Source organism: Molothrus aeneus, chromosome 2 (assembly GCF_037042795.1).
Source record: "Molothrus aeneus isolate 106 chromosome 2, BPBGC_Maene_1.0, whole genome shotgun sequence".
Classification (NCBI taxonomy): Eukaryota; Metazoa; Chordata; class Aves; order Passeriformes; family Icteridae; genus Molothrus; species Molothrus aeneus.
This window is the reverse complement of record NC_089647.1, coordinates 39,872,587-39,888,934: the sequence shown is the minus strand read 5'-3', so window position 1 is coordinate 39,888,934 and position 16,348 is coordinate 39,872,587. Positions and strand designations below refer to the sequence as shown.

General features: G+C 36.2%; 1 protein-coding gene across 1 annotated transcript in view; it reads right to left on the bottom strand.

Moving 5' to 3' along the window:
- ARHGAP42 (Rho GTPase activating protein 42) overlaps nt 1-16,348 on the bottom strand; it is a 136,877-nt gene that overhangs the window by 81,475 nt on the left and 39,054 nt on the right. Inside the window, exon 3 of the mRNA XM_066544733.1 lies at nt 6,635-6,696. Within this exon, the coding sequence (XP_066400830.1) occupies nt 6,635-6,696 (62 nt within the window). The remainder of the gene's footprint in view (nt 1-6,634; nt 6,697-16,348) is intronic.

Below are 16,348 nucleotides of genomic sequence, written 5' to 3'. Positions count from 1 at the left end.
TTTCCAGCTGGATCACTTCTCCAATTATGTTCACCACACAGACACACAAACATTTGTACCAGCACAACAGGAAGACCTTTTCTCAAAAGGTCTGTACTTGACAGACACGCAATTAATATGAAGAGGTAACACAAGGCTGACTGAAATTTAAGGCAAAGCTGGTTCTGCAAACTGCTAATTAGATAAAATTCTCTGTAGCACATTTCCTCCAGTTATTCCAGAGTTAAAACACAGGAGAAAACCATGCAATGCTACTGAGCACACTCTTGCTTCTGCAACAGTCTCCAAGTAATTTTGCAATGTTTTTTCTTGTTTATCCTTACAGAGTAAGACTGACAATGGTATCAGCAAGGAAAAAAAGGGAAGAAAAATCTGATGTCAAGGGCTGAAGTGTTAACCTGTTGCTGAGGACTAGTTCAAGTGTGCTGAAAGGTGTCATTTCAATTAATGAATCACAGGCCTCCAAATAACGTTGATCTAATTTGTTTTAATTAAAGCTAATCAAAGAGACCTCCTTGCAGTCTCTTCTCATTCTCACCTTCTGGGTGTTAAGCTTTCCTTGTTGCCTTCCCCTGTATCTTTTGTAATCTACATCATACTTTCTGGCCAGAAGTGCATATAGCAAGTATTCAAAATGTGGCCTCCCCAGAAAGGTTTGTGAAAGCATGTCATTTGTTTCCAGTAATTTTCCTAACGATTTCTAAGACTTAGCCTGTCAGAGGACAGTAAGCTGATAGTTAAAAAAAAAAAAAACAAAACAACAAACCAACCCCAAAACCATTGAAACCAGTATTTTCCTATCTTGCAGAACTTCCCTTACGTTAAAGACATGGATTTTTCTGTAATTAATATCAAATATGCTCTCTGCTATATCTGGGATGAAATAGGAGGAAGAAAAGGTGAAAAAATAAATAGACAAATGTAGGTAAAAATTATGTTTATAAGAAATTTGAAAATTCAGTACTGATTTAGTGATCCTTCTTCAAGAGAAACCTCAAAGAAGTACTTCTAAATTAGTAATTTGATGCAGAAATTCAGAAAGTCTTTCAAAAGAAGTTAGTTAACAAAACAGTCCATGCTACCTTAATGACTCAATAGGATGTACAGCCATCTTAAGTATAAGGAAAAAACTCAAACTCTTTAAACCCAGGTGCTTTCAATTAATTTTAAACAGCAAACATGATGGGAGGAGAGGGAGTAGAAGGAACAAAAATAAAGAAACAAAAAAACAGTCGTAACTTCAAAGAAGTCCTTTTATTTGTGGCATTTTCTTTCACTTACAGTAATATGCTTTCAGTGTTCTTCCCAGCAGACTCCTACCAAGGAGATTAATTTAAATGCCAAATCTTGCACGAGAGGTGAAAAACACTGAAATCAGTTACCAAGTATATCCAAACACCATCAAACACTATTTTTTTGAAATTTGAGAGACACCATGCAAAACAAAGTGCCAGGTGTTTGTTCTGCAGTCTCAGGGTGCTAGTACATGCAATGCTATTTTTCCCCTGTATAAACTGAGAAATATGCTGCCCCTGTGGATAGGAGACTCCTTACTCTTCTGATGGAATCTGTAATGCACTTTGCATTATAGGGAAAAGGTTAATTCTGCTCAACAACATGCTGTGCCCTTCAGTATCTGATTTTATGTACCATTCCATGGATAGTTGGTTTTAACAACTCATTTATTTTTCTTCAAGTGCAGCTTTTGAAACTGAATATTTTGATGCTTTTCCTGAAAGCAGATAGCATCAGACCCCTTGTGTGAGGGCAAATACAGAACCACAATGAGAACATCCAGTTAATACAAAAAAAGTCCACAAAAATGAGATACTGTCTGAAGCATGAAGATTATTAGATACAAAAAAAGCAGACTTTATAAAGAAAAATATTCATCGAGCATAGTACAAAACTATCCACTACAGAATTTTTATATATCCCCTAGAGTATTTAATATTGGTCAGGAATCTCACTGATTCATGATGCCAGAGAGAAAAAGCTCTGGGGCCATTCATCACCTGCCAGCAACCAAAAAAAAAAACCTTGGATAAATAGCAAGGAATTTAAGAATTAAGAACCTATTTCAGTCTTGGATTCAGTAAGCTCTCAGAAATAATCAGGCAGTTCCAGCAAGATAACATTGACACTCAAAAGAACTCATTCAATGCTTCAAACTCATAGTGGATCTCTAGGACCAGTAGCATGAACCAGTTCATCTATAGTGATGACAACACAGAATAATCCTTCAAGAGGAAAAGGAAGTAGCATTTTGTTTTACTCCCAGATAATTTCTGTTTGTTATTAATTTTAATAACAATATAAAATTAATAGGAAGCATAAATAAAATATGAATCTGTAAAATAAATATATCACTTATTTAACAGAAAGAATGCAAATTCAGTGAAAGAGGACAGAAATTATTTTAAGTAAGTACCCTTGATAAAGATTCAAACATTCACATGGGATTAAATTACAGCATCTCTATTGTTCCCTAATCAACACCAGGAAATAGAGGTCATTATTCTACATCCCTGATGGCTTGCTGCTGAAGTCACTGGAAATGCAGTGGGGATGAATCTGACTTTTTATCCAATTTACAGTACATGTGAAGCTCAAGAGTAGTGCTGTTTAGTTGGAATTTTTTAATGCACCATTTACCAACAGCATCACTAAATTAACACCACCACAATATGACAGACCTCATCAAAACTTAAGGCTGTACATCATAAAAGAAGCTATCTTATGAGTTATTTTTTCCTTTCTTTTCTTTTTAAGGGGAAATGTGTGGTGCATGGCCTCTGTTTTTTCTGACTACTCTTCAATTTTCTAGCATCAAGAAATAAAAGACAAGGATAAAAGAAGCTGACTTGCAATAATCACCATATTATTACTGCTGCCAGTAATAATGGCCACAAGGCCTTACAAAACAGAATATTTATTTGACATGAAGTTTCATTTGACTTTATACTTCAGTGTTTTTCCTAATAATACCATTCATAATGTCTTGTTTCATTAGCTTCTTCTGAATAAAAAACAACTTCTGGCTCTTCTGGGTCTTTATGCTGGAAGGAGAGAAGCCTTGTTAAACACCTTCTCAAACTATTTCCTTGACCACTGGAAACACTTCATTTATACAATCAGCGGACAAGCACTCCAATATTGTGTTCGGTAAGACAAAAATATAATTTGACTTATGAAGAATTTAATAGACATCAGATTGGAAATAAATCGGTCACATGAATATAAACTTTTTTATACTTTTCATATTCTAACCTGATTAATGCACTTATATGTATGCTCATAATTTAACAAAATAAAGTTCAAGGCAGGGAAACAAGGCCATTAGCTGATATGCAAAATTAATATCTGTCACTCCATATTCTCATACATCCTGCATTCACTGAGACAATAGTGTCTTTTACTATCACATGCTACAAGAATTAAAAGAAAGTTGAAAGTAGTATGATGAAGTATATCCAAAAAGAGCCACAACATTGCCTAGATGTTTTTCTCCAAGCCTTCTACAAAATGTCAGAAAGAACAAGCTTTTTAAAAATAACTTTTGCATGTTTTCTCTCTTTACGCAGAAGGAAATTAAATTCTTAAAGACCTTCATGCCATGTCTCAAGCTTTCCTATCAGCTGAGAACCTTCTTTAGTATCACCACTAAGCTGCAAATTGGCTGACTTTAAGTGCTTCCAGCAGAGAAATCTTAGTGTATGCATGTCACAGACATCTTTTCATTAAAAATCCTTTCTTAGGATTTTTCCTTCTGAGAAGATGAGAGGCTTCAGGAACAAAATGTAAACAATGGTTATCTGCTGCTGTGGAATGCAACAGGTGCATCTGTGATTGGTCTCATCTGCTTGTTTGTAATTAATGGCCAATTGCAGCAGAGCTGACTCGGACAGAGAGTCTGAGGCAGCTACCTTTTGTTATCATTCTTTCTTTTTCTATTCTTAGCTTAGCTAGCCTTCTGAGATGAAACTTTTCCTTCTATTCTTTTACTGTAGTTTTAATGTAATATATATCATAAAATAATAAATCAAGCCTTCTGTTACATGGAGTCAGATCTACATCTCTTCCCTCATCCTAAGACCCCTGTGACCACTGTCACATATGCATAATGCTCCAAACTTCCTCAGAAGCAAGCAAAAGTGCTCTCAAGATTCCACAGTTAAATTACAAGTTTCTCAAGGAAAAACCTTATACTAGGAATCTACTTGGCATACTGATCCTCACAGGGACCTCTGGATTTTATGACGACATGTAGAAAACTGCAGTAAGACACTGAGGAATAAAAAATCCACATCTTTGACAAAGGTGATACTTTTACTCCAGTAATAATTAAACAAATTCCACTAACAGGCAGCTCAAACATTTTAAACATAGAGAAATCCGAAGTCTGATAAATTTTCTTATGCAAATATAACTACCATGAAAACTGCGTGTCCTCAATATTCTCATTCTGGACAGAGAATGGGAAGTGAATGAGGTTATTCCAACCTGAGCAAAAAGGTGGATACAAATAATTTCCTGTCCAGAGCAGCTTCTCCATACATGAAGACCCTGCATGAACCCACACTGGAGCAGCCTATTCCTGGAGGACTCAATCCTGTGGAAAGGACCCACACTGGAGCAGGTCATGAAGAACTGCAGCCATGGGAAAGACTCATGTTGGAGAAGTTTGTGGAGACTGTCCCCCAAGGGAGGGACCAATACCGGAGCAAGAGAAGAGTGTGAGGAGTCCTCCCCATGGGGAGGAAGGAGGTGCAGCCCTCATCCCCTGCCCTTCTCTGCCATTGGCAGGGAGGAGGTAGAGAACTGGGATTAAAGTAAAACCTCAAAAGAAGGGAAGGGCGGAAGAAGTTTCTTGAAGATTTGGGTTTTGCTTCTTATTACCCTACTCTGATTTGCCATTAAATTAAACAGATTTCCCCAAGTTGAGTCTGTTTTGCTCATGACAGTGATTGCCAAGTGATCTCCCCCTGCCCTTATCTCAGCCCATGAACCTTCCCTTAAATTATCTCTTCCCTGCCCAGACGAGGAGGGCAGTGACACAGCAGCTTTGGTGGGCACTGCTAATCCAACCAGGGTCAACCTACCACACTCAGCTACACAATCCATGCATTCCCATGGAATCCATATTGATACAGAACAAAACATATTATTCCATCTGACTAGTCTTTTTTCACTCAATAATATTAATTTTTTTTCCTTCTTTTATGCTAAAGGCCTTCCTACATCTTTCACAAAAACATTATATGGCAAGATCAAATTATAAACCAAAGAGAGGCCATAAACTTCTAAAACTGAAAACTGTAGTGACTCCTCTGAGGGAAAAAAAAAGAGGTTAAAGAAATGAGAGAAAATAATAGGATTTTTTTACATAGTATGAAAGACTAATGAGTTTGAAAAATAAAACCCTCATCTATTCATTGCTTTTTTTTTTTTTCCTAATAGTTAGCTCATAACAATCTTTAACTTAAACTGGAGAGCTATCAATTTTGAAACATTGTTTAACTAAGGAACTACTAAGTGTTCTGCTAACCTACTTTTAAGGTGGTAAGTACAGAACAGTCACCTCACTATCCCAGCTACCCAGGAAAAAATGATTTGCATAAAGTAAAAAAATAATTATACTTTCATACATTTAAGTAATATTAGCAATGCAATTGTACTTAATAAATGCTATGACTTTGCTAATTTAAAATATTTATATAAACAGAAATAGTGGGAGAGCAATTCTATGGCTATTTACTTCTAGGTTAAGACAAATTTACATAAACTTTTTTCTGAATTAGTAAATTGATTCTGAACTGAGTCACAAAAGCCTTACCTCAGTGTTCTAAGTACCCATAAGAGAAAGGAAAACCGGCACAGACATAATCTTTGGATGGATTAGAGTGAGTTAAACTTTCACAATATTTAAAAATCCCCCTACTGATGTTAATTCTTAGCTCACTCCCTTATTCATGACTGACTCCCAAGGAAGGACAAAAATAGCTTCACTGCTCACCTGGATTTTTTTTTTAAATAGTTCCATAAAAATACACTTAAAACTTCTTTAACAAAGCTATATTTGAATAGAGATACAAAAATTAAAGCAAACAACAGATTCAAATGGCATAAGGACACTGTATCAATGGATGACTCTAGCCAGACTGATCAATAATGTATTCTACAGGAGTTTCTCTCAGGTAATGAATTTACTTTCTTTTCTTATCACTTCTCAAATTCTTGCATTACTAGCATACACTCACTGTACAACACTCAAGAGTATTTCATTAAATACAAACACAGATCTCCATCTCCAGTATAAGCTTTTTGCAGGAAGGGAAAGGTACACCAGGATTCAAAGCTTATTTTGGGTCAGGGAGTAGGAAGGTAGGAAACAGAGAGAAAACAATTTTTAAATTGATGCAAACATCTTTGGTTGAACTGTTTAATAAAAATTGCTGTAGTTTGTGCTAGTACATTTCTGCCTTTGTGTAAGAATTCCAAATAATTCTTATGATGTACTTAACCTCTACTACAGAAATAAAATTTTTAAAAAACCACTTCAGGGAGAATAGAAAAATGTGTACTATTTTACTCAAGGAGAGGTCCAATGGAAGATTACTGCCAGCAAACTTACCAGTCGTCTTCTCTCCTCTTCAACAGCAATCAGGAGCCGAGCAAACTCCTTCAATGACTGGGCTGAAAGGAAAACAAAGAAAAAGAATGTTCTGCTTAAAATGAGATTTTAAGACCAGGTGAGTCCATTATCTGGATTGAAGCTACATTGATAAAATATTTCTCTTATATTGCAATGCAATCAGTAGCCTTAAACGAGATAGACTGAAGCAGGCAGCAGGTCAAGAACAAAGAAAAAGAACATGAGTCTTAAGAGTCATCTGTATTTTAAACATAGTTTTTTAATGGAATATGGCAAACTGAATTTCCTGAAACATGGAAAGATCAGTCTCAAAATAGAAGAATTCTGCTTTCAGCCACAAAATTCACTTTAGCATACCAGGAGCAGAAAGAAAATAATTGAGTTTCTCCCACTAAGGTGGGAGAACAAGTATTTGAAAGAACTATTAAAAATATTTGGGTAAATATTTGACACTCAACATTTTAGAAGAAATGCCAAGCGTTTAGATTTACCTGCTCTTTGGCTTTATGTTTTACAAGGACAAGGTTTCAGGTGACTCAAACATATGATTGATTTATAAGCTTTGAATTCTGTTACAACTGTGACAGAGTCTTTGCTCAAAATTGTTTTCAAATAGAAGTCAAAGAGCTGAAGCAGAGTCAATGGAAACATAAGACAAGAATTAACCCTAAGAGGGCAAGAAAGAGGAAAACATTCTGAAAACTCTTAAGACTTCATTCTCATGTAAGCAAACCTGTCTAGAAAAGTATTTCTTTCCATTTGTATTACTTTCTCAAGGGCATAGGGGTTACTTAGATTCAGCATCACAATCCCATCAGTGACAATCCCAGAGAACAATCATGTGAAGTGAGCTAAGTATCTGTTTTTACTTTCTCCTGATGCAACTAGCAGTAATTGCTACCAGTGACAGGATGCTACATGTTGTGGTTTAAAGCTCTGAACTCAGAGTACAAATTGCTAAATACAGTTTCTCACAATAAACTTGAGGCAATCACAATCATTTTGAAAGACGTAAAAAACAAACATGGAAACAAAACTCAGATTTTCTCAAAAGAACAGGATGAAAAATTCTTCACAGTTAACAAACATACAGCGTTGACAGTATGCTAGTGGAACTCCACCTCTTAGTTATTTTTTCATCTTCTTAAATGTTTTTTGTGTTAGTCTCCAGTAATATGGTTTTATCCCTTCTCAACATCTCTAAAAGATTTAAGGAAATAAGCACATTTTCTAGAAAGTACTGGAATAGATCCTTTAAGAAGGAACTATTATCTGGCTTGCCTTAGCTGCCTTGTCTGCATTCATGAAATGTTACTTAGTTTTTGGACCATTCCAAAATAATTTATATTCTTTATACCATCTGGACCTTGCAGAGGTCACCCTTGCATTCTCCTTTCTCTCTCCTAACTTTTACAGTTGAAGAACACTTTGCTGTTTGCACCAATTTCTTCTGCAAGAAATTACATAGCTAATTTTTTTTTTGTAACTATGATGCTACACTTGCATATCTTGACCTCTAAGTCATTGTTTGCTGACAAATTCTTTTTTTCCCATTATGAGTTCTTGGTTTAGTCCAAATACACTGTAAGTGATCTGTACATCTACTTGGAACTTGAGTCCTTTCCTTTAATATTTTTCCCTGAGAACATAAGTGTCAGAAGATTTTGTCAGTTATGTTGATATCAAGATTTTCAGTTTGATATCCACTGAATTAACCCAATCTCTTAGTCAGCTCATAATATCCCATGGAAAACAAAGCAAAACAAAACAAAAACCAACAGGTAAAGAAATAGGATTATAAACTGGTTGGTTATACCTGACTAGGAATATGTAGAGTGTTACGCTCAAGAATATCTATGTAGCCAATATGAAATGCTAAAATCTAAATAAACAATTAGCTAGACAGACATGGCTAAACTATGAGGATATGAGGAGTGGGGGGGAGGAAGAAGGGGAGTGTAAAAGAAACCTGAAACAAAAACTACTACGAGAAGCTTTTGATTCATCTTTCGAATTTCAAGGCTGAACCAGAGAGATTTTTAGTTTAAGAGTTGAAACATTTGCTTAGGATTTAAATAAATTCAGGTCGGTCACAGGAAAAAAACATATAAAATATGTTCTGTAAGTGTGCCAATCAATATTTTCCTCAATATTTAACACTAATACAAAGATACTAGTCTGTCACCTGTACAGTGCCTCAGCTAAGGACTGAGAAACTGTCTCCATCTTTTCTACCCATTGGCTCACCTTTGGGGGAATTACAAAGGTCAGTTTCACTAAGAACACAGAACCTACACTCTTCAGCAGCTCTAAGACAAACCATCCCTCTGATCTTATGAGACTTTGATTGCAGAGACTCCTTTGCATCAAAACTGACTACACCTCTGATGCTTGCTGCCCAACATCCACATCCTTCCCTACATCCAGCCATGGAATGTCCTTCCCCAGCTCAGGAGTTGCACAGGGAGAACTTGTGCATTGTGTTATTCAGAGCATAGTGAAGGATGCACACCCAGTAGAGATTTCTGCAACATGGACATCTCTGGTGACTCCCATGGTTCTTCTGTTCTTGTAATGCCACCACATTCATTGAGAAAGGCTTTACCCATGCCAGCTCTCCTACAATAGCCCTGACTACTGCAGCACTGATCCTTCATGCTACTACACCCTTCTTCCCATACAGCCCTCACTCAGTGTGGCCTCATTAAAATCCAGGGTCTGTCCCTAGAGAACTTTGGCTGTGCTGGAAGTTGCACTGGGAGGGGGAAGGGAAGGAAAGAGTCCTTGCTCCCCTTTTCCCAGTGTACCCTTTTCCTTCTTTCTCCCCCCTTCTCCCACAGAGCCCTCTGGTTGCAGAGAGGCAGCAGCTCTGCCTCACCTCAGTTTGGGGCTGAGTAGACAGAGGGATGCTGAGGACAGAGGTCACTGAGGGGGGTGAGGCCTCCCAGGCAATTCACCTACAGATCTACACTTGGAGATCTGGGCAGGGGCGTCCTTGCCTTCCACAACTACTACCCTCATCAGGATCTCAGCACAAAGCCTGGGCACAAGGCACAGACGTCTAACTCTGGATTCACAGCTCTCAACAGGAAACAAACAGATATTTCAACAATAATAATTTGAAGTCCTTTTGTACAGTTGAAAACCAGAAAATTTAGAAATCAGACTCATCTGTGTCAGATGCAGCCCACTGTCTGTCAGGACACTCAGGCATTACACACCAGATTCACAATCTTTTCTTAGTAATGCTAAAACATTTTTTTCAATCTACTTCTTTTTAATCAGAATAGACACAGAAGAATTGAAGTGAACTTTGTAAATACAAAAGGGGGTGGGAGAAAGAAGAGTCAAGTATTTTGCAAGAGGAAATGTCATGGGAATGTGCTGATAAGAAATAAATTCTGAAAACACCAATAATATGAAGTACAATATGCAGCCTAACATATTAAATATAAAGACATTTTTAGTTATTTTCATAAATAATTATTGTTACTGGTGGACCATTTAAAGGAAATGAAGTGCTGACTCAACATTTTATTCTAAGTTATTAGGTGATATTAAAAATCCCAACAGTGTTACAGTCTGCTTTTTCTTTAAGGGCTACTCAAAAGGATTTGTAAGATACATTTGGTATCATGATGGAAATAATGCCTGTGAAAAGCAACGCCCAATAAGTAGAAACAATTGAATATATACCCAGATATACACTTGTGATCTCATTCATCACAAACACAACAGGTTGCCAGCTGCTCTCTCTTGAGTGTTCCCAGCTCAACAACGAGCTGCAAAATTTCCCTTGTTCAGGAGAAAGCACTCCCATTATTCATTATTTTATTTACCAAAAAAAAAATATCAATAATGTTCTTTTTTTTCCAATATCCCTATCATTTCAAACACATGGTACAGCTCTACAAAGAACTACACTCACTTAATTAAAAAGGAACTGAAGTTTAATATAGAATCTGGTTTACTGCATTGAAATCAACCCAGTTGTTCAAAGGAAAAAAAAGCATATTATAAATCTTATGAAGCTTTTCCTATATACTTCTGTAGAGAATGTATCACCTTAAAATAGCATGTCTGTGGAAATTACTGAAGCTACTCTATCAACCTTAGCTTACTATTTAAGAGTACAGTGCTACACTGTACCACTAAATGTCACATGCAATAGATATGGCATCATCTACATTTAATGACAAAAGGCGGACAAAGTGTATGACACATATAATAGCTTTGCATGATCAATACTGAACTGAAAGACATAAAGCCAAGTTTGGAAGGTAATGCTCAACCCAAGACAGAAATTAAAAGCTACTGTGGAAGACAATATAACTGAATGTTCTTTTTTGTGGACTGTGGCTTTAATTTCCATTTATACATTCAGTCTTAAATGATGCATAGACAATTTTTAATTACTCTAAAGTACACAAAACAAGAATTTTTTGCATTATGAGCAGATATCACTACCATCTTCAGATATGTGAATGCCAGCATGGAAAAAATAATACGTACAGATATATGTCACATGTTCTTATGACACCTTGCTGTATAAAAAGCAAAAATAAGCAAGACTGTCAGAGATTTCCTTATGTCCTCCTGATCTGAATGAGGAACTGCTGGGACTGTGCTGTACATTGCTCCCAATACTCTTTGGCAGGAAGGTCAGTCAAGTACATCCTCCAGAACCGGTCATACCTAGCACAGACTTGCTATAGCTGGCCTGAATTCATGCTTGAGCACGAACTGTAGTAAAGTCTAGAGGGGAGTTTTTTCCTGTAAATAATACATCACTGAAACAGAATTCAAGATAGACCAATGGCCCATAAGGAAATTTTCTAAGGATTAACACTTGTTTACTAGACTTCTGTGAGTAAGCAGAATAAATATAAGATCCATGAAGGCTGGGAGAAGAAGTTTTCTTTTCCAAATCTAAAATTACAGTAAATATATTACTAAATAGTTATTAATTAACAATTGTATTTCCAGAGCTTTTAATGATTAGTATTAACTGCAGCCATGACAAGCAGTTTCTCAACAAATCACAACAGCAAATAAAATTTTCATCCGTCTTTCTATGGCTTTAAGGCATATTGAAAAAGTATGTGAGGTGGTGGTGATGGGGAGGTTACAGTAGGTAGGACAAGAGTGGCCACAGAAGGCTTCCTTTTAGATAGAAAAAACAAACATTTCAGAGTAACACTGACAGGCTACAACAGGTATGAAGAGACAATCATCTGCTTTCTCAGTAATTTCTACTTAACACGAGTTGTGGATGTTAAAGCCACAGAGGATCTGTAATGTCTATCAGTAGGTAACTAAATTGGATGTCTCAAAATATGACCACTATGGCAAGTTTTCACATTACAAAATGGAATGCAGACTCCCAGAAAGACTCCCAAAGCCTGTAAGTATCTTGATCTTTCAGTATGTTGGCTATGAATTTAAATGGAGCCTTATTTTATACAACAGAGGTTTCCTTTACCACTGTCATGACCTGGACTGATTTGTTAATGATCCTTTCTTCCCTGTACTTTCCTACTGAATTTAACCTATAAAACATAAAAAGTGTAGAATTACCTAGAGCTTTAAAGGGAATTACAGCTGAGCCCAATGGGAACAAGCTGAAAGATCAACACCTAAGTCTACGAACAGAAATAATGAATAATTTATGCAAAATGCAAAAAAAAATTAAATGTTTTTGGACTTTAAGCAGAGTATCGGTGTCAAAGCATTTTATAACTAATGTAGACTAGGCTGGAGCACCTTCGTAACATAATTTAGAAAAGAGTAGTGCACGATGACTGCAACATTTTCTTACAGAAAACAGCTGTTGGTTTTATTTTTAAAACACATTTTCAGAAAAGCTATATTTGGACAATAAGACATATGTCTGATATGTCTGATTCCCAATTATTGCTCAGGTTTTCTATTTTCTTTACCTACTGTTATTTCTTCCACTATTTCTACCCTAGGTCGTCTTCCCTCAATTTCCAAATGGCAACATTTTTGGAGAAACTTGAGTTGGAAGACTGAGCTTTGTACTGTAAATAATATTTACTGGGAAAGCAGAAAAGACCACAGAATAGGAGAGGAGTACAGAATTTGAAATCAATGTTTATCTTAGTTATTTTGTCCCTTTCTGAGTATCATTCCCAGATAACAGAGATGCAGCAACTGCTTTCTTTTGCTAAGGTTTAAGAAAAATCATTAAAGTATTTATGTAAATTCCAGTTTGCAAGCTTGCAGCATGTGAGATACGCTTTAAGCTGAGTATTGCTGTCAAGAGATGAATTATGTTAGAAGATTCCATTGTGAAAAAAGAAGTTAGAATATCAAGATAATGGTTCATTTCTTTATGGGGTTTCAATCTCTTTTTAAATTTGGGAAATTATTATTGTATGTGCTGTCTTATATCCTCTCCGTTTGGTTCCTCTTACCTTCCTAATCTAGGTATCAGGTTTTATGGATCTGCAATAAGGACCTTATGCATTCCTGTTGTCTGTGTTTACATTTACCACAGCCTCCACAAGAACAGTAAAAAAAGCTATTTGACCTTCCTATAATACCATGAAATGCACTTCTAGTAGTAAAAGACATAAGATGAAACAAAAATTCAAGTGTAGAGGTTTAAAGATTACAACAACATACTGTAGTATGGAAATACACTCTCAAAGTGACAATGATTTCTGCCAGAAGACAGTGGTTTAAATTTACAATCCAAATAACTACAAATTTCCTTGAAGACTTCCATCATGGCAAGGCACTCTAAGGTACAGGCAACCCTGTCAGGTCTGTACTGTTCTTGTGATAGAATCAAGACATTCTTAGAGCAGTCAATGTGAAGCTATTTCAGACGCAATAAGTGAACATTCTTACTATTTTCTCCATAATTAGTCTGCAAGGACTTAATCCAGTGCTTTTTCAGATTTTGAAGCATCTGCCAGGGAGCACAAGTTTCAGTGGTAACTTTATTTCCTGTGGAAATTCCATCCTTGAACTGTGAGGAAAGGTATTTTGCCAAATTTTTTAAATTATTGAAAATAAGTGTGCTACCTCAAATAAGGAAATCCAAATTTGCTAGAAAATTAATTATAGATCAGGAACAAAAAGTATGATAACAGCAAAGAGACAGAGATGAAAAATGCTTGTTTTAAAGTTTCTGCACAGAAATTACACAAATGAATAAACAAGAAAAATTACAAAATTAGGCCTTTTATTCCCAAATTTATGCTTCAAGGTCTATGTATTGTTCTCCAAATGTGATCACATGTTCCACTACATGCTTGCAAGCAGAGAATTTCATCAGGGTACAGCTACTCAAATACATGTAACTAAAAGTAAAGAAACCCCAAGGGTTCTCTCTATTTCATTTGAGTTAAGGCATTGCAAACTCAAGAGTAAATTCAGTGGTAATTTTTTCTCCACATCATAATTAGGAGCATTTTGGCTCTTCACAGTATTAGAACAGAGAGATGATAGTAAGTGCTGCAAATTCCCCATGAAAACAAGACCAACAATGAAACTATCAGATACTCAGCTGCAGCTTCCCATTTGATCTGCCCTGGTTTATAGCATTTGACCCCTGTATGTTTCTATGCAGTGTTCCCCACAAAGTTTCAAAGCCCTTCAATTGCAGGCCATACACCAGGCACAAGCATTTGGGTTTTGTCACACTATAAAGGTGAGACAAACCAGCAGAAGAGGCCAGTGATTCCACAGCAAGAATGGAACCTCCTGCCTGAGCATCACACACATGTGCCTCACACTGCAGGCCAATATGAGAACCATAAAAGGCACCAAATCAAGATCTGAGCTTAACTGAAGCCCAAAGCTCTGCAAGATGTGTTTGGCAGGACAGTATAACATGTACATACCATATGAGGCAATTTTAACTCAAGAGTATTTTCACTTTGCAAAACTTAATGAGCAAATATAGCAAGGTATTTTCTGAAGTTTTTTCCTAAACACATGCAAAGCATAAAGTACAGGGCAGCTATTAGAAGTAAAAATCCTTTCCCCTTTACAGAAACAAACCTCCATCAGGGTAACCATCTAAATTCAGTAACAAACAGTGTCATATCTGAGAATTCTTTGCTATAAAAATAAGCTATCATCTCACAAATATTTAAACATACAAATGCAAGCCTTGCACAAAAGTTAAAACAATTCTTTGAGCCAATACATTTACACTTTCCACTCCACTACTTTTCAACAGAGTCCTATGCAGAAAGCTACATGTTCATATACAAACTAAGATTTGCAAGAAAGTCAGGTTATCTAGAATTCCCAGATTTACTGTCAGCACTTGTCAAACACAATACTTGAAAAGATAACCTGAAGACATGCAATGTTACACATTTTAAATAAATCCAATTACTTGACTTAATATCAGTAAATTACCATGCCCTACTCATGCAGAAGTTAACAAAACAAATACAAGTAGAAGATTCGAAATAGATCAAGCAAGGCCAAAGCACTTCAGAGAGTCCTGAAATTTTTTTAAAGTTCATAATGCTGTCTATCCCTCAGCATGTTTGTAAAAACAAAACAAAAACAAACCCACACCAAAGAATAATTCCACTCCCACCATTTCACTGTTAACACTTTATTAAAAATACAGCTGCATATCTACCCTGTGTTAGTGTTCTACTCTATTTATAAAAGCACTCCAGGTATTGAAAATACATCATTCAATTTGGAAAATTTACCTATCTTGTGTAGCATGAATTCTTCAACATGGCAGAGATGTTGTAGAAAAACTTCATTCTATATGCTACTAATCTACAGCACCTCTTCTCAAACATGGCATCTTGGAGTGCCAGCAAAAACATTTTAAATCATCTAAATAATTTCTTGTTTTCTTAGCAACATGAGAAGGATCTCTCAAGCAGTCATGTGCTCACACAGAGTACTATATCAAAACCTGCCTACAAATGACTAACTCTTTTCTTGTCTCTTCCCTTCTGTGAAGGGGTGGAGGCTTTTGGGATGAATCACAACAAATACACAATTTCTGCCGTGTTCTTATAAAATAAATAGATAAGGGTTTAGATAAGTAATCATTAAAAAACACTGCATCTCTATGCCACACTACAAAATGGGGTTTTACATTATTGTATCTGTCAAAGAGAAATCAGCCTCTTTTTTCACCTGATGGAGCCACAGGCACAGCAGTGGTGCTGAGCTCCACAGCTGCCAAACTCAGCAGGGTGTGGGGAACAATATTCAATACTTCAAATTCTGTCTAACAGGTACAACATGATCTTAAAGTGCTGCTGGAGACCTACTTTTGAAAAAACAGCAGCTTGAATTGGCCCCTATTGAAAACTAACAGCATTCCAGAGAAGTTCATTTCATTCAATTAATCTTTACCTCAACTAAATTGACCATTAACCTTTGACTTGAACAGATCTGGCTTTGTCTGAATTGACTGATATCCTATCACGTGTGAGAGGAAGAACAGCTCTAAAAACATGGAATATTCAGAAATAGTTAAGTTCAAAGATGGATTATGATGCAATCAGACTACAGTCCTCTCTTGCTCTCCCTCCCCCATCCCAGTAGAAAGAGTTGTGATATAAATGTACTGAGTATAAATTTTCCGTTCCAAGATAAGAATTGCTGCTTCAACCCCAAGTTTTTTTTAACAGCTGAATAACAAGACAACATAGGAAACAGCCACTGTGCAATGTA